Source organism: Seriola dumerili, unplaced genomic scaffold (genome assembly GCF_002260705.1).
Source record: "Seriola dumerili isolate Sdu_G_001 unplaced genomic scaffold, Sdu_1.0 BDQW01000052.1, whole genome shotgun sequence".
NCBI lineage: Eukaryota > Metazoa > Chordata > Actinopteri > Carangiformes > Carangidae > Seriola > Seriola dumerili.
Window position 1 is genome coordinate 11594444 of NW_019174307.1, and position 24398 is coordinate 11618841.

The following is a 24398-nucleotide window of genomic DNA, read 5'->3' on the forward strand; positions in this document are numbered from 1 at the left end:
TAAGGCATAAAGAACATAGTATAGTAAGTCATAAAAAAGTCATAGTATAGTAAAGCATAAAAAGTCATTGTATTGTAAGACATAAAAAGTCGCAATATTGTAAGGTATAAAAAATGTATTCTGAGCCATAAAAACATCATAGTTTATTAAGACATAAAAAGTCATAGTATAGTAAGGCATAAAAAGTCATGGTATAGTAAGGCATAAAAATGTGGTCATATAATAAGGCATGAAAAGAGATAGTGTAGTAAGGCATAAAAACATCATAGTATGATAAGGCATAAAACGTCATAGAGTAGTAAGGTATAAAAAAGTCATAAAATAGTAAGGCATAAAAAGTCATAGTATAGTAGGGCATAAAAAAGTCACAGTGTAGTAAGGCATACAAAAGTCATAGTATAGTAAGGCATAAAAAGTCATGGTATAGTAAGGCATAAAAAAGTCATAGTATAGTAAGGCATAAAAAGTCATAGTATAATAAGGCATAAAAAAGTCATGGTTTACTAAGGCATACAAAAAGTCATAGCATTGTAGGGCATAAAAATGTCATAGTGTAGTAAAGCATAAAACATTATGGCATAGGAAGGTGTAAAAGAGTCATAGTATGGTAAGGCATAAAAATTCATAAAATAGTAAGGCATAAAAGATTCATAGGATAGTGCGGCATGAAATTTCAAAGTATCGTGAGGCATAAAAACGTCATATTATAGTAAGACATAAAAAACATAGTGTAGTAAGGCATAAAAACATCATAGTATAATAAGGCATAAAAAGTCATAGTATAGTAAAGCATAAAAAAGTCATGCTATAGTAAGGCATAAAAATTCATAGTATGACAAGGCATAAAAATTCATCGTATGACAAGGCATAAAAATTCATCGTATGACAAGGCATAAAAATTCATCGTATGACAAGGCATAAAAATTCATCGTATGACAAGGCATAAAAATTCATCGTATGACAAGGCATAAAAATTCATCGTATGACAAGGCATAAAAATTCATCGTATGACAAGGCATAAAAATTCATCGTATGACAAGGCATAAAAATTCATCGTATGACAAGGCATAAAAATTCATCGTATGACAAGGCATAAAAATTCATCGTATGACAAGGCATAAAAATTCATCGTATGACAAGGCATAAAAATTCATCGTATGACAAGGCATAAAAATTCATCGTATGACAAGGCATAAAAATTCATCGTATGACAAGGCATAAAAATTCATCGTATGACAAGGCATAAAAATTCATAAAATAGTAAGGCATAAAAAAGTCATAGTATGGTAAGACATAAAAAAGTCATTGTATAGTAAGACATGAAAGCATCAAAGTATAGTAAGGCATAAAAACATTGTTGTATAATGAGGCATAAAAAGTCATAGTATAGTAAGGCATGAAATTTCAAAGTATCGTGAGGCATAAAAATGTCATATTATAGTAAGGCATAAAAAACATAGTGTAGTAAGGCATAAAAACATCATAGTATAATAAGGCATAAAAAGTCATAGTATAGTAAGGCTCAACATTTCATAGTATAGAAATGCATAAAAAAGTCATAGGATTGTACGGCATAGAATTTCATAGTAAGGCATGAAATATCATAGTGTAGTAAGGCTTAAAAACTTCAAAGCATAGTAAGGCTTAAAATGTCATAGAGTAGTAAGGTATGAAAACATTGTAGTATAGCAATGCATACAAAAAGTCTAGCATTCATAGTCACATTTTCATGCGATTTTTCGATAGAAATTAAACTCATACTTTGATATTGCACCATTTTCTGTTTAATCCTGCTTTCAAACTGACTGCTAGCCTACAGAAGACAGAAGCACAGGTTAGCTTGCTATGTAACATTAGCTATCATCGTTAAATAACATCAGGTGACATTTTTCTGGTGACAGGTACCACTAATATTCTCACATGACGTGAGCCTTCAGATTGCCTAGCATGCCTCTTGGAGGGCACATTGGAATTATCTTATATGACCTCACTCAAACCATAGTGAAAACAAGTTCACTCAAATATTGATAGGAACAATTCTTTACTCCCAAGTAATTGGTGGGGATATGTCCCTACCGTTCATATGTTAACCTATGCCCTTGATTATTTTCTGTGAAGTCTGGTATATGTTGTTTGACATTGGTACTGGCGTAGGTGGAGTGCCCTTCTAGTTCTGGTGTAATTTGATAACACAACACACATTAATTTAGGAATATATAATGCAAGGAATATGTGATATCCAACACTAGATTATGACTCATCTTAGTTGAAACTCATTAGAAGGAAATATGCTTTTCCTTTAGTAAAAGCAGCAATATTACAAGGTAGCTTACAAAGTCCAACATTCAAAATGTTACTCAAGAAAAAGTATACTGGTCTTAAAAAAGAAAAATGAGCGTGTAACTTGAGTCTTGGTAAAACAGTACAAAAAACAGTACCTGATAGTTCTGGGGATAGTACCCTTCTAGTTTTGGGGTAATTTTATAACATAAAATTTTGGGGGGAAAATGCGAGGAATATGTGAGGTCCAACACTAGATTTTTGGCTCATCTTAGTTGAAATTTGTTGGGAGGAAATATTATTTTCCTTCAGTAAAAGTTGTACTGTATTTGTCTAAATGTCCTCATAAGTGGCCCCTGCAGGCATGGAGCCCTTGAGGCATTTGATAACCCAGCCTTGCAAAAGAATTAAAACAGCTTTGCCCTCGACTTCTAGACTTATTTCAAAACCTGGATGAGAATTATTTGTTTCAAACCGATTTAAAGCCTTGCAGTGGACATTTTTGCTGTCATCACTCTACCACCACAGAGGGCTGCAGCACCGCACTACAGCGGAAATGCTGGGAGCCAGAAACCGCAGGAAACACGGAACTGTCACGGACATGATCTGGAGGAGAGCCTTCTGCTAATCCGACACAGCTAGTCAGCCCACCCTGATACACACGTTCAGGAAAAACATGGGGGGCTCTCAGAGCGTCGAGATACCAGGTGGAGGATCGGAAGGCTACCACGTCCTCAGAGTGAGAGAAGTTTTCATGTCCCGGTGAAATGCAGCATATTTAGTGTGTGCGATCCTTCTTATAGAAACCTGCTGTTAGCTGCAGAGACACAGGGGAGGAGGGTCCTGCTGGCCCTCTAATGCTCTATTTCTGCAGCTAAATGTTTATGTGTTTACATTAATTCTGTGGTAGTTAAGAAGGTTTCAGATAGGTTACGGTATTTGTCTGGACCAGCTGTCAACGCCTGCCCGTCAAGATATTTGAATGAACGCTCATCTGTGAAGTGTTGTAGTCAGTGTTGACGCCCCTCACTCGTTTAACGCGGTATATAGTCGTTCACCTGCAAGCCTGACTGTGTGAACGTGGACTTTCTTTAACACTAGATGTCATTTTCATGTCGTGACAGATTCGTCTTGTGCATTTAAACGGTATAAATCCATATGACTGACTTGACATGGTTCATTAGTATGCAAGCATGCGCAGACGTTGTCAACAGTAGCTGATTTCCTCTTTTCAGTGCTCTGGATGAACACCTCTGGCAGTTTTCAGGGTTCAATTATAACCCTGACGTTGCCTGAATAACCGGTGTAGCTGCTGTGTGACTTCTAAAATGGGTGTGAACCTTCATTGCGAAAACCCGTTGCGGTTTTTAGGTGAAAAGATAATGAATATGCCCCTGAATGCACCTTCATCTACCTTATTTTTACACAGTTGTATGCAATAGTGTAAATGACATATTTTGTTGATTTAGACATTAAAAATGAATTGAACTGAATATAACCATCCGTGATTGGCAAAGTATACAGCAAAAGGGAGGTAAATTATATTTTAAGCAGTGAGGATGATCGATGTAAACCACCAGCCACGTTAATTATTCCCAGAAATATATTATCCATTATGTACATCTTGCAGTGTATCTCACAAATCTCTCTCAAGATTTATCTACTGTTGCTGCTGCCAAAAAAAAAATAGTTTACAGTTCAGAAAGTGTCCACATTTTGTTATATTGTAGCCTTATGCTAAAATAAAAAAATGAAATGAAAAAGCAATGAAATGTTTGCAAATTTATTATAAGTAAAAACTGAAATATCACATTGACATATGTATTTTGAAATTTAGCTCAAATTCCTCCCATTTTGTCTCGCTCATCTTTGAGATTTTTCTACACCTGGACCACACCCTGAGCTGTGGTGAATTTAATTGATTGGACATGATTTGGAAAGGCACACAACTGTCTATATAAGGTCTCACAGCTGACTGCATATAAGAGCAAAAACCAATCTATGAGGTAGAAACAACGACCTGCAGAGCTCAAAGATAGGATTATGTTGAGGCACAGATCTGCGGAAGGATACAAAAAAGTTGTACTGCATTGAAGGTTCTCAACAGCACAGTGGCCTCCATAATTCTTAAATGGAAGAAGTTTGGAACAACCAGCGATCTCCCTTGAGCTGGCCGCCCAGCCACACTGAGTGATCAGGGGAGAACGTCCCTGTACGATAGGTGACCAAGAACCTGATGGTCACTCTGGCTGAACTGTAGAGTATAAAGTATATAAAAGCACAGGAGTATACTGTCAAATTAATGATGGCTGAATTTCATTTAGCTGCTTCAGTTTCAGGGTCCTGTTATTGTTCATGCTGGCTCACAGTCACATTGTCATCGATTGGCCTGAACCTTCTGGCCGTCAGCTGCAGTATGTCATCTTCTAGCCAGTGGTGCAAAGTACATTTACTTAAGTACTATATATAAGTATAGTTTTTAGGTACCTTTCATGAATGTTTTATTTTCATTTATATCTGTACTGTTTCAGATGAGTACATTGCATTGTGTGAGTTTGTTCAAGTAGTTAAAACTAGCTCCACCTCAAGCAGCTACAACAGTAAAATGGTACTATAGCATTGATGCATTAGAGAGAATAGAGAATTTATTAGTCACAGGGACCAATATGTTTTACTTTTCTTTACTAAGAGTACAAATAATTACTTAAGTACACTTTTGAATACAGGATTTTTACTTGTAATGGAGTATCTTCACATTGTTCCATTGGAACTTGTACTTAATTAAAGGTTTAAGTACTTCTTCACTGCCTCCAGCCTGCAGAATAACTCTTTCACATTGTGAAAAACACTATTTTACAGGTGCAAGAGAATTCCCCTGGTCACCGTGCAGGACTGGAACCATTCTTTGATTTCATCATTTCCATTTGTGACACGAGATTGGTAAGTTTACTGTTGTAGGAATAATACAACTTCCTGGAGTGGTTGGACCTGGTTTAGTATGTCTCACACAGCCACAAGTATTGTGACATGATTTGAATGTATTGATCTCTCATAGAACAAAGACAACGACACCCTAAAAGAGCTGCTGAAGATGAACGTGGAGAGGCCCATCAAGATGCTGTTGTACAGCAGCAAGATGATGGCAGTGAGAGAGACAACTGTCACACCCAGTAACATGTGGGGCGGCCAGGGGCTTCTGGGCGTCAGCATTCGCTTCTGCAGCTTTGAAGGAACCAATGAAAATGTTTGGCATGTCTTGGTGAGTGTGGCAAATAATAGAAGCATAAAATAACATCCAAAGATGAATTTGAATGTTTTGATATTTGAAAGTTATTGCTTTGACCTGATATGTTTACAAATGTTTTGCGTCCAGGAAGTAGAGCCAAACTCACCCGCAGCCCTGGCTGGTTTGAGGGCGCATGCTGACTACATTATAGGAGCCGACACCGTCATGAATGAGGTACCTGCTTTGCAGATGGGTTGTAATGTTGACATAGAAGTGGTTAAAGTGCTGTGCTGTGCTTCTTTACTCTTTGAACAGACCGAGGATCTGTTCTCCCTCATTGAAACCCATGAAGGGAAGGAGCTGAAGCTGTATGTCTACAACACAGACACAGACAACTGCCGCGAGGTGGTCATCACTCCAAACTGTGACTGGGGTGGAGAGGGCAGGTATGACAGTCATCAAGGAAACCAGCTTGTTTCCCCATTGGCCACTGCTCTTTCATAATGAATTGGCACAAACTGTTTCTATTAGGGGGGCATTTACAGCCTGTGCTGTTGCCAACTTAGTGCATTTGTTGCTAGATTTAGATACTTTTTTCCCAAATAAGACTAGGTATGAATCTAGTGTATGGCTGGACTATGTATGGGTGCCAACTGTAGGTTTAAGGCTACACCTGTTGTTACAGGCATTCACCTTGCCGCCCTGATTTCCTGGCTCCGTGGGAGCTGCAGGGAAATGGAGTAGTGGCTTTGTACTAAAATACCGGTATGATCAATACTACATATCAGACAGAGGGAATTCGAAATGAAGATCTGCCTCTAAATAAAACCCTGCCTCAAATAAAGGCCTGTTACCTTCTACAGTTGAGTTAATAAAGTCCCTGCTCACTTTTTGAGGAAATACAGTAATTGAAAGCTATTGTGGATCCCAGATGGAGGCTGTGTGCTGTGTGAAAGACAAAATACGAAACATATTCTGTCACCTCTAACTGTCTCACAGCAGTCTTTGGATTTAATTTATGTGTAGGTTGATTGTGAAAAGTTTGGACATGTTCCCCTCAGTATTGCTGTACTTCTCTCTCTTCAGTCTAGGATGTGGGATTGGCTATGGCTACCTGCACAGGATACCTACACTGCCATTCGCAGAAGGCAAGAAGATCAGTTTCCCTGCACGGACTCCTAATGAACTCAATCCTTCACCTAAAGATGGATTCACAGAGGTAGCTCAGCATATACAGTATTTGCATCCCAAGGAAAACATTAATTTGACGTCTGGTGAACATTTATTGACATGAGGTGATTTCGGTCACCAGGTCCATCTCTCTGCTGTCATTCCAACCGTTCCGGTTGCTTTGTCGTCCTCTGCATCGACTGGATTAGAGCAGTCTCTCACTGGCTTTTCAGTCAGCTCTAATCCGACCACTGTCCTTAGCAATCTACAGACAGGTACACTATCATCTCTCTGACTTTAACATACCGTATGAATTGAGGTTGACCGAGCTGTAATATGCACAGATAAGATAAATAAGAAGTGAAATACATGCAGAAAATTTCCATTTAGACATCGAAATGTCTGGAACTAAAAAAAGATGCATAGTACAAGCCACAAGTCAGTCAAATACCTCCACTCATAGTTGTCATGACAACATGTAACATGAATTTTGTTTCAGGAGCCCCTACAGTTCCACTGTCCAGTCATGTCCCCTCCTTACAAAGCTCTTCCCTGCCTGTCAGTTCTGCTCCAACAATACCAGGTGAGTAGAAATTATTCTGGGGCTTGGAGCTCCACAGGCCTGTTGCCCAAGTCAGCCAAACTCGTTATTAGTTGACAGACATAAGTCTGCTAACCTAACACTGTCTAAAATATATAATATTTGTTGCACAGGCTTAAGGCCCTTACACGGAGGTCTTCCACCATTGCCTAATTTACCAAACCTCAACATCACCATGCCAGACATGGGCCAAGTGCTGACACCTGGAGTTGGATTACAACATGCAGGTATTGTTTTATTCTTTGACGTGTGCTTCGTTTAGTTGTAAAATTTAGTCTTTTCATGGGATTTGAATTGTTCTTAAAAGGTTTGTAGAGACAAATGCTCATTTTACTATTTCATATTGCTGAGATATTGCATTCTCAGATGATTCAACAAACTTTTATATTTGCAGTACTTAAAGGATAGCTTCACAACTTTTCAAGTTTGTCTTAAACAACAGTTGCCCATTTGAATGTTGAAACTGTTGTTTCCTTTCTGTCCAAACTGGCTATTAAGAGATGTCTTCCTCATGCGCTTCCACTGTAAGTGATGGGGAACAAAATCAACAGTCCCTGTTCTGTGCAAAGAATTGATTTAAAATCTCAGCAGCCTGAATTAACCAAATCAAGGGAATCTTTCAAATTCAGTCTTTGTATAACATTCCCTCATTTTGTTTCTTAGGACAGGGTTTGCTTGTTGAGCAGGAATGGAGAGATAGTAACACAAGGGGATTTTGTACATTGAAAGATAACTGGTTAACTGCTGAGGCCCCATTAACTTCAGAGGAACCTTTGAATACATTTTTGCACAGAATGACAACTGGATTTTTATCCTCCATCTCTTACCCCTTAGTGCATTAGGAAGGGATCTCTTCATAGCTGGTATGAACAGGACAGTGATTACAGTAAGCATAAGCTGTTTCAAAAATTCATGCAGGCACCTGACTATTGTTTAAAGAAAAATTGTGAACCAATCCTTTACAATAAAAAATAAATTTAAAAAAAATCGTAGCATTTGTTGCTTTTAGCATTTAGAAATCCATTAATTTTATGATAAAAAAACCAACATGCCTTAACAACTAACAAAAAATGAAAAAAAAAAATATCGCCATTTCAAATAAGTTTTTTTTGTAGGTGACAGCTTTTGTTTGTGTTGTTCTCCGCAGGTCTTCCACTTCCTCCTCTCAACCTCCCTGGTGTGGTTCCTGGTGTTACTCTGCCTCCATCTGACCTTATTCTTCCCCCCATCACTGCTAAATCGGCTCCTGCTGTTACACAGAATACCACATCTCCCTCTATCCAAATGAACAGGTCACTGACCAAAACCCCAATCCAATCGTCAGTGACCACCTCTGAATCAATAAATATCACTATGTCTGTAGACTCATCTTAGCAGAGAGCACCATTTAAGGTTGTCAGCTTGCTCTGAAGTCTTTATACAATATAGACATTAGCTGCAGCACTCAGTTGACAAATTGCTCCTAAACAGTGTTAGGTTTGTTGTACAAGTGCTCCAGTATCTCAAGGATACTGGAATTACACTGCTGGTTTTCCTAATTGCAGCAAAACTCAAGTTTTCCTCAGAATTAGGTGTCAAAACAAAAACATCCAGGCACCTTAAGAGAAGATGGACAGTCAAAGAATAATTACAAGAGTCATTCAAACCTTAGAATACAAATATACACTCTCCAGCAGGACAAGATTTTAAAATCATTCATAACTCAATTGTAGTGAAAGGTATGTTAACAAAAACTACGTGGATTTTTTGATTTTTGCAACAAGTGTAAAACGTGGGGAACAAGTTACTTTCAAATGTGAAAGTCAGTATCTTTGCATCTTCGAATAGTATACTACTGAGGATTTTCCTTTAGATAAGCAGGTTTGCTTGATGCTTTAGCCATGAAATATTAAATGGTTTTGGTTTTGTACAAAAAATAATTTGTAAACGTTACCTTGATTAAACTAATGTATTTTCTCTATCTCAGCCTCTTTGTATTATGTTCATCTAAATTGGTTTGTGCTGTGAGCATCCCTTTGTATGCTCTGTAACAATGCAGTACCAAACAAAGCCACAGAGGGTCAGTATAATCTCAGAAAAGGGAGGTAATTGCTGGTAGACTGTACCCTGAAATTTAAAGAGCATATTATCGGGTGATAAACATGGATGGTAACTTAATATATTTTACAATACCATTCAATGGGAGAAAAAGGTTTCCTGGCATTTATTATTCACTCTTAGCAGAACTGTACAATTTGTACCCGAAGTGGAACATACAGCCCTTGTAAAAGTAAGAGCAACAAAGCAGCAAAATGAAACCACTCCAGGAAACTAGTTTTACATTGGGGAAATTTTAACTCTTTGTACATGTTACTGCTGCAGCTCAAAATTTGAAAATTCACCTGTACAGCATATACAGTTTCCAATTTATCTGTTAATTAATATTCCTGCATAGGATTTTGTACATTGTCATTTTTCTACATTTGGTTACTTTGTGCATTAAACGTAAGTATGCTGCCCCAACCTACAGGTCACTAGATGCCACTTGTATGCTACACATTACATTCTCTTGGCTAAGTAACTCAAATTAAAGCCTAACATTTGTGAAAAACAAAACATTTAGCCAAATCAATAGTGAAATCTTTGTAGTTCTACTAAACAATGACTGTCCTCTCCTCACAGTATATTAACTTCTAGCAGCTGAATCATTTGCACTCTGGCAGGACCATATTATTTAATCTAAACGGTGGGCTGCCAAGTCTCCCTTCGGCCCTTTAAGGCTTTATCCATCTGCAACATCTGAACAGAGTGAACAGTCACATTTTCTTCAAGATACGTCTTCAGTTTCAGTGCTTTTGTCGGACCCTCAGCAGATCCTATTACCCATGTCCTTTGAAAACATCCCTTCACTGTCCCTCCATTGATCAAGCCCTCGTGAACAAGAAGAAGCCTGGCACAGGTCAGAGGATATAGGGTGAGATCTCCCCACCTGTGTCCTGCTCCTCCTCTTTCTGGCTGCTGCTTGTGCCATCAGCTTGAGCCTCTGAGGAGTGCTGCAGGCGTAGAGCAACTTGGTCAATTTGCCTTTCTATCATAGTTAATGGCTGTCAGTATGAGATGATACTGGAGGAGGCTGGTCCTGAGCCAGCAGCACTCATCTGCAGATTTCCAGAGGAGCTTGACCTCCGCATGTGAGGGAGCAGGTAGGGGTCGCTTCCCAGCTGGTGAACATCGATCCGGTCCTCCTTCCTGTATGCCAGGCACCGCCTTATGAAGGCCTGTAAGGGGGGGGGGGGTATCCAAAAATTCCAGGTCACTAAGCATTGTTTGGTTGTTTTAGGATAGAGTTTTCCTTGATAATACAAGACATTTAAAAATGTTCAAGTTCACTTACCTTTGCTTCATTACTAGCAACAGGCTTGACAGGGAACTGGACGTCGGTAGCTTTGAGTATGGTGTTCTCCTGCAGGATGTCCTGTTGTGACTGATTGTGGCCAAAAGGCTGAAAAGGAGGAACAGTGCTTAATCAACAGGCATACATTACAAAAAATAAATAAAAAGGAAGAATCTGTATTTCCCTCCTTACCTTCCTTCCATACAGACACTGGAAAAAGATAACACCCACAGACCACACATCCACCTTGTTGGAAATCTTTGGAGGTTCTTTACCAACCACGAAGCATTCAGGAGGCAGATACCTGGCCAAAATAAAACAAAACGCTGTTTTGTGTCTGTACAAGCTGCCTGTTTTATACTTTCATGTTTTAGCACATTTACTCAAGTACTGTAATTAAGGTACTTGTGTTCACTACATTTATTTGACAGATGTCAGTTGATTTATGTATTACATACTGTATGATCAGTTTATAAATATGATGCCAATATGATTCAACTGGCCCACAGTACAAAAAAAATAAAACTTGACTCCACCTACAGACTGCACTATTAAAATGCTGCTAATGTTAATAATTTAATAATATAAACACAGACAGAGACTGTTTGTATAACCAAAGTATTTACTTGTGATGGACAATTTTTATAGTGTGTTTTTGCTTCTTTTAATTGAAGTGAATGATGTGACTACTTCCTCCACCACTGTTCATGTCCTTATATGTGATATATGTATATGTTGGTAATTTATTCTCACCAATAAGTTCCTGCACCCTGTGATGTCAGGTCCATCCCGTCCACACCATAGTTGTCATCATCCATGATTTTGGACAAACCAAAGTCAGTGATTTTGATTTCCCCACAGGCTGTGCCATCCACCAGCAAGATATTGCCTGGAATTCAAAGGACAATAAGTGAGAACTATATCATTGACGATGTAGTGAGTGTCATAAGTTGTCCAGAGAGGTTATGTGTACCTGGCTTGAGGTCGTAATGGATGATGGGGGGTTTGATTTCATTCAGGTATTTTAGTGCGTTCACAATCTGCATGACTATGGACCGTGCCTCCTTCTCAGACATTAGCTTATGCTGCTTCAAGTAGAAATCCAAGTCATTGCCTTCGCAGTACTCCATGACGGTGCAAAACCTATCAAATGGAAAACAGAGTTACTTAGAATTACAGCCCAATTCTAACAGGAATCATCTGAAAAGTGCCGCAAATGCATGAAAGACAATTCATCAAGTGACTTACGTGTCTGTGTCCAGTGAGAAGTAGTCATAAAGTTTCACGATTCGGGGATGGTCCAACTCCTTGTGTATTCTGTACTCTCGACATGCATGCCTGCAGAGAGGATGTAATTATATGTCTATTAGCAACCAAAGCAGGTAGATACAGGTGCTGTATTTTGCACTGACAGCCAGGCATTGAGGCTTATGGAGAGGAATAACAAATAAATCACAACATTTGAAACATTAATCATACTCTAATGCAGGTGAGGTTGCAATTTTTCACATGGGGCAACATACTTGTGATAGTTCTCCTTTTTCTCTTCTCTCCAGTTCTTATTAAGTTGGTGGATTTTCACAGCAGCATATCGTTGCTCAATCAAGTCAAAAGCCTGAACAACACATGCACAAAATGTTGGTTTATACTTGGAAAGCAACAACTGCTAAGAGTATTTTTATATTTTAAAACCTATAATATCAACATTTAATGACTTACCTTGTAAACTTCACTAAAGCCCCCTCGCCCTAGTAGGTGCAAGAGCAGATAGCGTTCATTCAACGTTGGGTGATCTTTAAATCTTTGAATAGAAAAAATGAGCACAGAAAACAAAATTACAAATGTAGACAGGTGTACAGATGTCCCAAGTATCAATGACATTTTTTTCAGCACCACCTGTGCTGTGTCAGGACCAATGTGGTAAAAGACAAGTCAAGAGGAACAGTGTTACTTAATATAACACGTCGATACTGGCCTTGTGTGTACATCATGTTCCTGTGTAAATGCAGTAACTGTCAAAGAAATTGATTCAGACTCACTGTGAGCTGTCTTCGTTATTTATTCTCTTCAGCTCCCGAATGTGAAGGTTGCGCACTCTCTCCAGACGCTCCAGCTCCGCCTGGATCTCAGCTTCCTCCTATAAATGATTCAAGCACACAAACACACAAATGCAGAGAAGGAACTTCAGAGTACTGACTACAAGGAGAGGAGCTCATCAAAACCCACTTGCACACAGCTGACTAGTTCTGTATTAAATATTAACGGTTGACTTGGTACGGAGTCTGTCAGGGGCTGTCTGTGATGCTTATTCATCGAGAAAACAATGAGTACATCGACAAACTACAGGCTCACTCAATCCTTAGGGTGATTCACACAAATGTAACATTGGTTCAGCTCAGGAAACAGGAAAATCAGGCTGAATATGTTCAATTATTCTCATACTGAAGACAAAGATTTGCTACATTTAATAATTTACTGACTCAGATTAGGTTTTGAATTCTAAAGTGTGTAAAAGCGCCCTCTATCCTTACTATATGGTGGGCGGGTGAGTTACTCAAGAAATAAATTCATACAAGGTCTTGTGTCGTGTGTGTGTTTCCAGGCTCAGCAGTTAACAAACCTTCTTGAGATGCCCAAGTCGCAATTTGAAGATCTCTTCCTGTTCATGGTACTCTGCTAGTGTCAGCCTTTCCAGGATGAGAGAGAAGAGAGAGAAAAATATGGGAATACAGTCAGGTTAAACTTTCTTTACAACTGCTACTGCAAAAGAATAAAGCCGAAACTACACTGCATGTCAAACACTGCTACTACCTCGGGAACAGCTGCTATGATATCTATGATTAACATGAGGAAAGGACTTACAGCTGAGGTAGGCTGGGTTTTAGAAAGGGATCACTTTCTGCTCCATTCACTGCCTTGGTTTTGCGTTGCTTTGGCTCTGAGTTTGTGGTTGGTGCTTGGGAGTTGCTGGAGGATGGAGGTTTCCTCTTGGCTAGAAGTTTTCTTTGCCTCTCAATGTCCTCTCTCTGTTGGTTAATCCACTCTTGTTGTCTGTTGATGGAAAACAGTGATTTTTGTTAGATTCGATTACTTGTAGGGCTGTCACTTTTTCAAAAAAAAAAAAAAAAAAAAAAAAAAAAAAAAGAAAGAAAAAAAGGCAAGATCGAACGAATTCAAAATGACCCGCAAATCGTTCAAATTAATTCGAATGCACCCCACTCCCCTGCGCACTCACACCTGTTCCCCCAAAACACCACAACACGTCATTATGTTTGTTACTTTATAACCATTTTTCCAGCAATCAAATGTTACATTTTAAGGGCTGTATTTACTCTTTGTTTTCTTTATGCCTGTCATTTCTACCTTGCTCTCAATAAAACATAACATCGAACACACAGTACGACAGATAACAGGAGGGAGCTTCGACAACTTTGAACTAATAATGTAGCAAGGTAAAACATGGAGCCAATAGTGAAGCCAAAAGGTCTGACCGAATTTCTCATTACTTGCCAGAAGCACAATACTATCAACATGATCCGGATCAAGTTCGGCTCTCGATGCTTAGGATATTGATAATGGGTGGTTGTGGTGGTGGTGGTGATGGGGATGTCCACCAAATTACACTGCAATCCTGCTCATGGACAGCACAGCTGCTCAACATTAGACCTCCTACAATATCCTGTAAGTGAATTTTACATTTAAGTTTCAACACATTTACTGTGATCTAACTTGATCATCATCAAAAAGAAAGAGAAAAAAGAAGATATCCTCACAGTCAAAGAAATGATAAGTGTGCTAGCAACTCCTCACAGTGCTTTTACTTAAAGAGGTGATCACACATGTTGATATGATCTGTGTACAATGAAACGGCAAAAAGAAATATCAGCTGATGCTTCGACTGACAAAATGTGGATCGTGGGCCACGATTAGACTGGTTGTACTAGGCAACAACATTAATAACAACAATAATTAGACTACTACTAAGACTACCACCACCACTACCACCAACTATAATAATGACAATAAACAAAAAATATCATTGAAAGCTTACTTCACAAGGTTTTGGAAGGCATAGCCATCTGTCCATTGTTCTGTGAACGATGCTCCATGTCTCACTGTAGTGAAATGGCCTAAACGTAGTCTGTCCTGCATGCTCTTCTCCCGACAGGCCTGCTTCTCTTGGGTGCTCTGAAGAACAATTCAAAGTATAGGTTTGCAAGTTGGTTTTGGATACTCGTAAATGTTGAGTGCTCATAAAGGGTTAAGAAAAACAATACAATTACCTTTTCTATAAGCAACTTCTTGCTCATGGTGATGCATTTATTCAAGCGTTCTTTGTACTTTTCAAGTAATTTTTGTTGTTCATCTATCTGTCTCCTGAGATCACAGTTTGCCTATGAAGCAGAAAAAAAACATATCACCAGTTGAGCAAATTACATAATACTCCCAATCCACCAATATTTAGAAATCTTTAAAATTCTGTTTATAATATTGACAGACTAAACAAATCAAGGCCTCTTTTACTATGAAACATTACTCTAACATTACATTAACATCACAGATCAGGCAGGCCTTTCTGCAAGGCAGTAAACAGAGAAAAACTTTCTTCTTACCCTTAGTAAATCATCTATTCTGCCCTCCTTCTTCTCAAGGTCTAGATTCTTAGTGCTTTCAAGGGCAGCCAATTTCAACACTGTAAGGTCAGTCTAGAGTGAAAAACAACAAAAAATTGTTTCAATAAAAACTTGCCCAGAATTCTAAAACACATTTTAAGAGTGACTACAAAAATGCTTTGGTTACTAGGCTGTCAAAAGTCATTTACCCCACCTGAACAAATTTGACTGCTAGTTGCTTTGGATGTGTGATGTGGTCCCCAAAAGACAGACTAGTAGGAGATGAGCTATTTTGTCTAATCTGCAACAGAAGAGCATTTCTATCATGATAGGGCAATGTCAAATAGAGCAGCAAAGGAGATTCTGAGTACAAGTTTTGTATTTACAGCAGTGCCCTGAGTGGAGTAGGAATGTGAGTTCTGGGGCGAGCGAATCACTGGTGGGAGACCTCTCACAGGACTGGACCCATTTCCTCCCTGGAACTAAAAAGGTAAAGAGAGGACAAGTGACATCACTGCCCAACATTTGGTAACAGCAGACCTGCCAGGGGCTCCTTTTATATCATACTGCTGTTATTTCAGAGACAGGAAATAGATTATAGCAGAGATGTTGAACAAAGGCTAATATAGCAGACATTATTCACTCCACATTTTATTTCAGTGTGATCATTCATTTCAGAAAACTTACATCAAAATAATCACTTATTTTGGGTCCTCGCACAATTGATTTTCCTGTAAAAGGGAAAAGAATTTTTAAAATATTTCAAAAGAATACAGCAATAAGCAAGAGCCAACATTTAACTGTTTAACACAAAGACACTCACCTTGACTGCTCTCTGATTGGATCTCAGGTTTCCTTTTTCTGCCTCTGGTTGTTTCTGACTGTTTCTTCTCTGGCGTCTGAAAAAGAAATTTTATTTAACAATGTTTTACAACATAATTACTACTCAACAAAGCTTTTTTGAGCCTTCATTAAGGCTTTGGCTGCTGCGGTGTTGTCTACAAAGTGGTAAGTGATTTGTTCCCATTGGATAATCATGATACAAAATCATGATCTCTATACGAGCAAAAAAGCCACGAGTTCAGCTGTAACAATTACCAAATTAATTTTGACTTCTGTAGCTGCTCTCATTGCAGTTTCATATCAGGTTTGTTTTTGTAGCAATAATCAGTTCTTAGCTGCTACTTGTGTAATTTCTATCAAGTCAAAGTCTACACCACCAGCAGTACATCTACAATTAGTTTTGGTCCATTACAGTATGTTGTGAATAATTAAAAATGATCTAGTTTAAAAGGGAATAATTATATGCAAATACAGTAAATGTTATAAATGTTATTTAATCTCCAATAATACTTACAAAAGGAACATTTTACCTGAGAACATTTTTAGCAATTCTTGTGTGAACCTTCCTTTTTTTATTTTCAATATTGTTTATTTGACATTATCACTTAACCCAGAGGGAACACTACAAACTACAGCACTGACCTATGTTAGCAACCACATTTTCAGATTTGATAATTTACCTACCGAATAAGCAGGAGAACTGCCTCTTTTCACATCTGAACCCTGTTGAGTGAAAAAGGAAAGAATTTTAGGCAAAACCATGAGAGACTAGCCTGTGGTAACCAGCAGATTCTGTTTACAAGACAGTGACAAACCTTTTACCTCATCAGTACTTCACTACTAATAATTTAATGATAGCTCTTGATCAAAAATGATCTGAGAATTCTCTAAAGAAGAACATAAAATAATCAAAGGTGCGCAAATAACTCACAATTTGTGACTGTATTTGAAATCTGCATTTTTTTTCACTATTATTTCACACTTTTCATGACCACCAAACCCAACCAACTCTGTGCAGTAAAGGCATTTGTCAACAGGTGCTGGTCTCATCTGAGTGCATCATTAGTAACAATGTCACAATAATGTGCTGCGCAATTGCAGCCACCCTGTGTAGTCAATGCTATTCCATTTTTTGAAACAAATTCAATGTCAAAATCATGAATTTAAAAAAATGCATCAAATGCTACAAAAATGTGTTACTGCAGCTTTAAAAATGGCAGGGGGCTGCAGTGGTGTGGATGTGCTGCTACAGTGTACAGAAGAACAAAAGATATGAACATGGGAATCCAATCTGAAGGCTTATTAAATGCCAGGACACAACATGGTGTGGTTGCCATCCAATGCTGTGCCAATGCAGCAAACTCACTGAAATGAATGAGGAAGCCTTTGTCGGGCTGAATTCAGTCCTACCCACTACCCAATGGTGAGATTTAGGTCTGTTCCAGTTAACATCACAGATGGAGGGCCCCAGAGTCATGTAGCCAAATGATCAAGCAGTTGATTTGGGAAATCTATCAGAGATTTATCATATACAGTGGACGATGGTGCTCATGATATCAATCAGGTGAACCAATACTTATGCCCTTACCACCAAAAAAAAAAAAAAAAATAGAACAATTTAGTAACAGGGGGGCTATTTTAAAACTCTAGCTGTCACAACTCCACCTTAACAGGAACTGATTTGCATGAACCATCACACCACACAAGCACAAATGACTGTTAAAGAACCCATTTAAAAATTCATGGACAAAAACAGCCATAGATTTTTGTTTATTTTATTATGAACAATGTTATTGTCACAGGTTGCGGATGATTTTAGTCATGTTCTATATATACCCTCAATAATTCTATGACAGAGTTTTTATCACACATACAACAAACCAGCTTTCTAGAGTGCAGGTCTACATTTCAGGGAAATTCATTAACTCTGCCCCATAGAAATAAGCAAGAATGTGGCAGAATAGCCCTAAAAGCAACCTATATAAACAACATGTACCATCTTATTCAGAAAAACCCCAGGTGATTATGCTGATACATGTAACTGTAGTGTAAATAGGCTTCCAAGTAAGACAAAAGATTTGGACCTGTACCTCTGACTCCTTGTCGCTTGAAGATCCCAGGCTTCCAAAACTGTGATTTGAACATTCATTATTGGTCAAACCCTGAAAAAAAATAAAAAAATAAAAAAAATTATTTCTAGGATAAAAACCGTCACCATCATCATCATTTCTTCTGTACCAACACTGAGATAACTAACATTGCATTAACATTGCATAACATTACAATATTCACTCACTTTGGTTCCCCCGCTTGTGCTGCCAGTGCTGCCCCCTGTGCTGCCGCTGACCCCGCCCATAAAGCGTGCCTCCAGTAGCTCCTGTCTCCGGGGGTCCAGGCTGTGCAGCTCCTCCATGGTGCCTGGGAGGATTAGAGACAATTCACAGTATGTCTCAGTTATTCGAGATCAGCTTAATTGAAGCCTTTGAATGCCCACGCAAGAGCAGATGACACACTAGCAATGAGCTTGAGTTATGATAAATGTAAGGAATATAGGCTAAGACCACATTTATGCCCATTCCTCAGTGGCATTGACATAGGCAGTGACATAGGTTTCACTCTACGTTTGTGTAGAACTAAGGAGATGAGCAAGATTTTATTTTGTTTACTCCTGTTACCACTACCAGATTTGCTACTAGCAACTCAATACTACTACTACTATCAACAATAACAACAAAGATATCCAAAATAATTTGTTATAACTCGAAATGCAATAGTCCTAACAGTAGTAACAGGCATTTCTGTGCCACAAGCTCTATTATCATGAGAGTCCAAGACCAACGTTTCAACCGCTAGGCAATGATGAATACTGTGCTCCTGTGGGACCGTTACGTGAGCTCCCTGGGCTTCAGTGTTGCTGCAGACTCAGAGGGGTCTGCCCACTAAACCTGTGCTCTAATGAGACAACCATTTTGAATTTATAAAGGGCTATGAAGCATACAGTGGGTAGGGATTTAAAATACATTTCAGTGAAGGAGAAAAAAAAAAAGTGAGAAATACTAACAGTAAGAACAAAATCTAAAAATAGTCTACTTGTTTTAGATATCCACAAATCTACACATAAATTGTTTAAGAATATTTTTTAACTCTGAAGTATAAAAGCATTTTCTAACTTGTCTTGTGGATGACATTGAAGGACTGGAGCTGATCTGAATTAAGACACAGATTAGTCCAATGATGGATACATGCATCAAATCTAGACAGCAGCATATATGCTAGTCTTTATCTCCAAAAACTAACTGCAACATGAGTTGGTGAATGAGTAATTGAGAAGGCAAAATACAACATACAGATTGGAGAAGGTATGCTATGAAATCATCTAATACCGCCCAAGATGACTGTAACTTCAGCTAATTTTGAGACAGGGGGAACATCAGTGCATTTCAGCAGTGCTCCAGAGAATGGACACAGAAAAAAGTTAGTGACACAAAGATAAAAATCTTGTTTAGATATGAGAGAACAAAAGGAAAACAATCATTCTAAATCAGAACAAAGTTGCCAAAATTGTGCATTTGTGTTAAACTGCATAAAATAAGGAGAAGTTGTGGGGAGTCAAATACTAATTATGTGAAACATCAACTTCCTTTTCGACATATGTAAATAAATGAATCAAACTGCACATACACACACTGTATGCAAGTTTCACATCTCGAAGCAATCTTCAACCATCTCAGAGATGGACTGAATTTGGACGTAATATAGCCCCAGAGCTGTACTGTCCAACTGCATAATACAAAACAAGCAGCAAAAATAGCCAAACAAAATGCCATTCATCATATCCACAACAAAATAAAAAATGCAGTGGCCAGCATTAGGGCTAAGCAATTAACCAAAAAAAGCATCAAAACCAACTTTAGAACCGCTTAGATCTAATCTTGCTCATGTTGGTTAATTTGGTTAATATTTTCCCCAATGTATGGGTTCATGAACTGTCCCTTAAAAAAATGCTACCTTGTGTTCAATCACATGCCTCCACCCTGTCCAACTAATGTTGGTCCGCATTCACTCAAACCAAAGCCGGCAATATGGATGACATGAGCGCAAACACTGAGCCACAACCCGAGCAGCTTATACCTAAAAAGAATGTCTTGTCCGTTGTTTGGGCACATTTTGGCTTCAGTGGAGTTGAAACTGAACAAAAAGACAAATGCAAACACTGCAGAAAAACAATTTTAGTGACCAACATCAACTGTTTAATCACTTGGAATACAATTACATTGCCAAATATGAAGAGTGAACGGCTTAAAAAAACGGGAGCAATAAGCAAAGTAATTATATAAAGAATAAATAATCGTGATATTGATTTGAAGTCACATCACCAAGTCCTAGCCATCATACAGGCCCACTTTAAAATGTGCATCATGAAACTTCAGAAATGTGGTTTAACAGGTAGGATACAGTCAAGTCATTGAATAATACCATCTTGCGACTATTTTCCAGACCAGAGCATAAGAGAGATGTTGTGATTGTCCAAAACAAGAAGTAAAAAATTGCTTACATCATTAATTCAAATCACCTCCAGCACATCAATGTCATCCACAGAAACCAGCTGCAAATGTTTATACGTCAGAGTATAAAAGCGTAATGAAACTGTTCAGATACCGATCAATCAACTTCAATGAGAACAGAAGTTACTAAATCATTACATTTCATAAATGACAACCATGTTGACCGTTCTGGACAAATTTCGATTAAATTAAGGATTTTTTGATAAAATGCTTGACCAACTTCTTAGTTACTTATCTGTATTCAGTGACAGCCAAAACAGAACTAAATGTGATGACAACTGATGTCAAACTGTGAACAGGCCCGCAATTAATGTAGTTTTCTAAAGCCACATTTCTTGATATGGTAATGATTACTAATTATATTTGATAAAGTATATGAAGCTGTGTACTAATATGCAATGAAGTGGCAAGTCTAGCAATAGAGAAGTAAAGGAAATGTAAATTGCATTCAGTACTTGCCTTACTGAAATTCAATTATCATACACATATAATTGTCAACAGATACACACAATGCATCAAAATCAATTATCTGCATGCAAAATTCAAATAACAATGATGTGGTTTATTGAAAGACAGTTACCTGGATCAAGATGTATTGTTCCACTGCCAAACTAGATTATTTACCATTTCCCTCTTTTGTCATTATCCCAACTATACATTTTGGCCCACTATTCCTCGACAGGAAACTGATGAAATTTTCAGGAGTTTGACAATGTAAACAAACCTTTGCTTTCAACCTTTTCTATGGTAACACCTTAAATCACATTACTAGCCTTCTGTGCTTAGTGACACTCGTTGAGGTTAAACAAATGTTAATAGGGCATTTATCAATAATAATCAGGCAACAAGTCCATTTCCTTTTACTAAGAGACAATAAAATCGGCTTGTTGCATTTCCCATGATGAGTCTGTGACTTCTAATCAAATTTGCAATCTATATTGCTGAAAAAGTAATCTACCGCAGTCATCTGTCTTATACAGCTACAGTATGGATGCTGCTTATGCTTGCATGTGGCATGTGCGCCACTTTGAGAGCGAAGCAAAAATCGTCTTATTAACTAGCAAGACTATTTTGCAGTATATAAAGCAGCACTAAATATTTAGCCCTGGACTCCTGGTATGAATAACTCATGTAGTGAATAAACTACTGGTGTCTTAAGTGTTGTTTCATCAAAACTTCAATATAAGCACTGCAACATTCACTACAAACAGTATTTGTAGCAGTTTAACCATAATCTTTATGAAAAGCTGTGGCTTCCCTGCTGCTGCTTTTTGGTGCAATTTTGGTTTGCTGACATAAGTGTATAACAATAATTTACCTTTCTCCCTGAATGTTGATGCCATTTTCATGTCATAAATGCTTATCAGCTGTGACCTGGTCTCTCTCAATGATTTCCCTTTGTTTTAAACATGAAGGCTTTGGTGCATAACTATTATCTATATTCAAGCCCCTGCAGGAACAAGCGGTTGAACCCTTACAACTCTTGCTGTGGATGTCATTTTAACTCCATGCTGCTCAGCAGAGTGACCACCTGTTAATGGCAGACACTTGGAAAGTCTTAAAAATCTCTGGCATAAGATGGGTTGGATTACTTCCACCTAGATTCATTCAAGGCCGATTTGAGCTTAAAAACCAGCACATAATAACCTCACAATTTTCAGTATTTACAAGTGTCACACTGATGTGGGCAGCCATCACTGATTTATCTCAATCATTGCATGTTACACTGATAATACAAAAGGAATGTAAAGGCTACATAAATACCCCAAACAAAGTAAAACTTCACCATCATTACAATATCCTGTTAAAACTACCAGGGATGGGAGTAAGCTTTATTAACATAAGTGACACACACATATGGTTACCAAAAATTAACAAATACACATCATTTATTTAATTGTGTGTGTGGGTATGTGTGTGCTAGCATGCTGCACAGACCCTTCATTTTTTGTTGGGGCATCTAGCGTAAGTTAGTGATACTAAAAAGGTCAAACAAGGCTAACTACCACCCAATGCTGTATCATCTATAGCAAAGGGACATGTTAAAGACAATAGCGGCACTTAATGTTAGATACATACTGTCATGTTTAAAGCCGATCTATTACCCCCTCTGAACCGTTGAGAGGATCAGTCACACATGCAGAGATACTCTGAACATTGGTGGCAGGGAAACAACACACAGTCAATACAGAAATTATTGCTAGTAGTGCGATGCACACCTATACACTGCTTGCTGTTAATCCTGTGATATAACGTTAACCATCACCAAAAATTGCTTGATTTCTCTGCTTGCATTTACTGATCTATTTTTACGTTTTTCGTTAACTTGACTAGTGTTTGCTCTTCTAACGGCAGCATGCTTAACGAAAGATGCACCGACTACAGCGGTAACCTTTCTGCTCTGGTAAAGGTTTATCGCCATTATGCACGCATTTGTCCTGAGGTTACTGCACTGGCCTGGGCACAGAAAGACGGTCCTGTGTCTTCAGTGCTACGAGCTAGCCAAACAGGCTCAATGGACTTTGGAGCTGACGCGTTACTGTAACGTTAGCTAGCGAGCAGGTTTCACCACCAAGATTTTCTCGGTCGTTTTAATACAATTTTCTTTCGTTCCTCACAAAATGACCCAAACGAGCGAGTAGAAAAGACATAAGCGTCTTAAAACGTTTAACGATACCTTCCTGGGCCTTCACCACTGCCGTGGTATGTTGCTGAAAACACAGTCCGTGTTGGGGACGTGGAGAGCTGGGACCAAAGATGGCGTCCCCTCCAAACTTCCACTACTTTGGACACTCATCAAGCTACTTTTCGTGTGTAGGTACGGCAGCGCACACGGTTAATCTTTCACACCGTGAAACTTAACCGACTGGCGTATCACAGTTATTTTTACATGGGTACAGCAACTGCCGCTGAGTGAAAATGTTTAATTATTATCTGTTTTAGGAGACAAACCTCTTCACACCTCGGCAGTGCGTCCTGGCTCCGGGGCCACCTCTCCGTCTTCAAGTGGTTGTCTATGAAACGTCATGCATCGTGTGCAAAATTCTTATCGCGAGGGTGATGCATGTTTTTCTTAACGTCAATGACAACATGAAGGAAAAAAGTAAAAAATAAATGTATAAATAAATAACAATACACAGTACATATGAACTATGCATAGTTTTGCATACAAGTTGCAGATTTATCACTGGAAATTATGATGTTCGAGGCTCAAATAAATGAAATAATGTATTGGTCAGATCAAAAAGTTATAGGATCCCATTTCCGCCAAAAGAAAACAATGCATTAAGTTTAGGCATGATAAATGTGAAGATACTATGACAGAATTATCAAAACAAATTATCTTAAGAGTTAGGCATAGTAAGTATAAACATTCATGGTAATAATTTTGATTTAATGAGTCAAATTTTTAGACACTAAGCCTTTTTTTATATACAAAATAGTAAAAATAATCAGATGGGTTTGGCAAGATAAACATAAACATAGTCATCTGCCAACATTTTAATTTGCTGGTCAAAATTAGTGAACAGCTAGGCATGATGGTAATGCTCAACATAATAATTGTGACTATGTCAAATGCTCTATACTTTGCCAAAATATTGAATTACACATCAAAATTGATAGACAGAGATTATCTAAAGAGTTAGGCATGATAAAAATACAAATACTCGTGATGATAGTTTTGACTTAGTAAGTCAAATATTATTGAAAATGTTGAAGTCAATTC

The 24398-nt window shown here is 38.2% G+C and overlaps 2 protein-coding genes across 3 annotated transcripts; one reads left to right on the forward strand and one right to left on the reverse strand.

Moving 5' to 3' along the window:
* The first annotated feature begins 2795 nt into the window (after window positions 1–2795).
* On the forward strand, window positions 2796–9419 carry gorasp2 (golgi reassembly stacking protein 2). The gene is made up of 10 exons (XM_022741331.1): window positions 2796–3019; window positions 5140–5220; window positions 5336–5539; window positions 5654–5740; window positions 5822–5952; window positions 6593–6725; window positions 6819–6951; window positions 7176–7259; window positions 7391–7504; window positions 8425–9419. The coding sequence occupies exons 1-10, from the start codon at window positions 2957–2959 to the stop codon at window positions 8649–8651; spliced, it is 1257 nt and encodes a 418-aa protein (XP_022597052.1). The 5' UTR covers window positions 2796–2956; the 3' UTR covers window positions 8652–9419.
* Window positions 9420–9588: 169 nt separating this feature from the next.
* Window positions 9589–23759, reverse strand: tlk1 (tousled like kinase 1). 2 transcript variants are annotated; one of them, XM_022741333.1, is made up of 22 exons: window positions 23624–23759; window positions 18403–18524; window positions 18197–18268; window positions 16791–16829; window positions 16087–16162; window positions 15951–15994; window positions 15650–15745; window positions 15478–15564; window positions 15264–15356; window positions 14934–15044; window positions 14702–14838; window positions 13513–13701; window positions 13271–13337; window positions 12690–12787; window positions 12370–12451; window positions 12174–12265; window positions 11899–11988; window positions 11624–11793; window positions 11404–11539; window positions 10843–10954; window positions 10651–10758; window positions 9589–10534 (listed from the first exon to the last, which is right to left on the reverse strand). In XM_022741333.1, exons 2-22 carry the CDS (start codon window positions 18517–18519, stop codon window positions 10364–10366), a joined length of 2187 nt encoding a protein of 728 aa, XP_022597054.1. In that variant the 5' UTR covers window positions 18520–18524; window positions 23624–23759; the 3' UTR covers window positions 9589–10363. The 2 variants fall into 2 exon arrangements, with proteins under 2 accessions (XP_022597054.1, XP_022597053.1); XM_022741332.1 differs by lacking the exon at window positions 23624–23759 and adding an exon at window positions 23349–23449.
* Window positions 23760–24398: the final 639 nt, after the last annotated feature.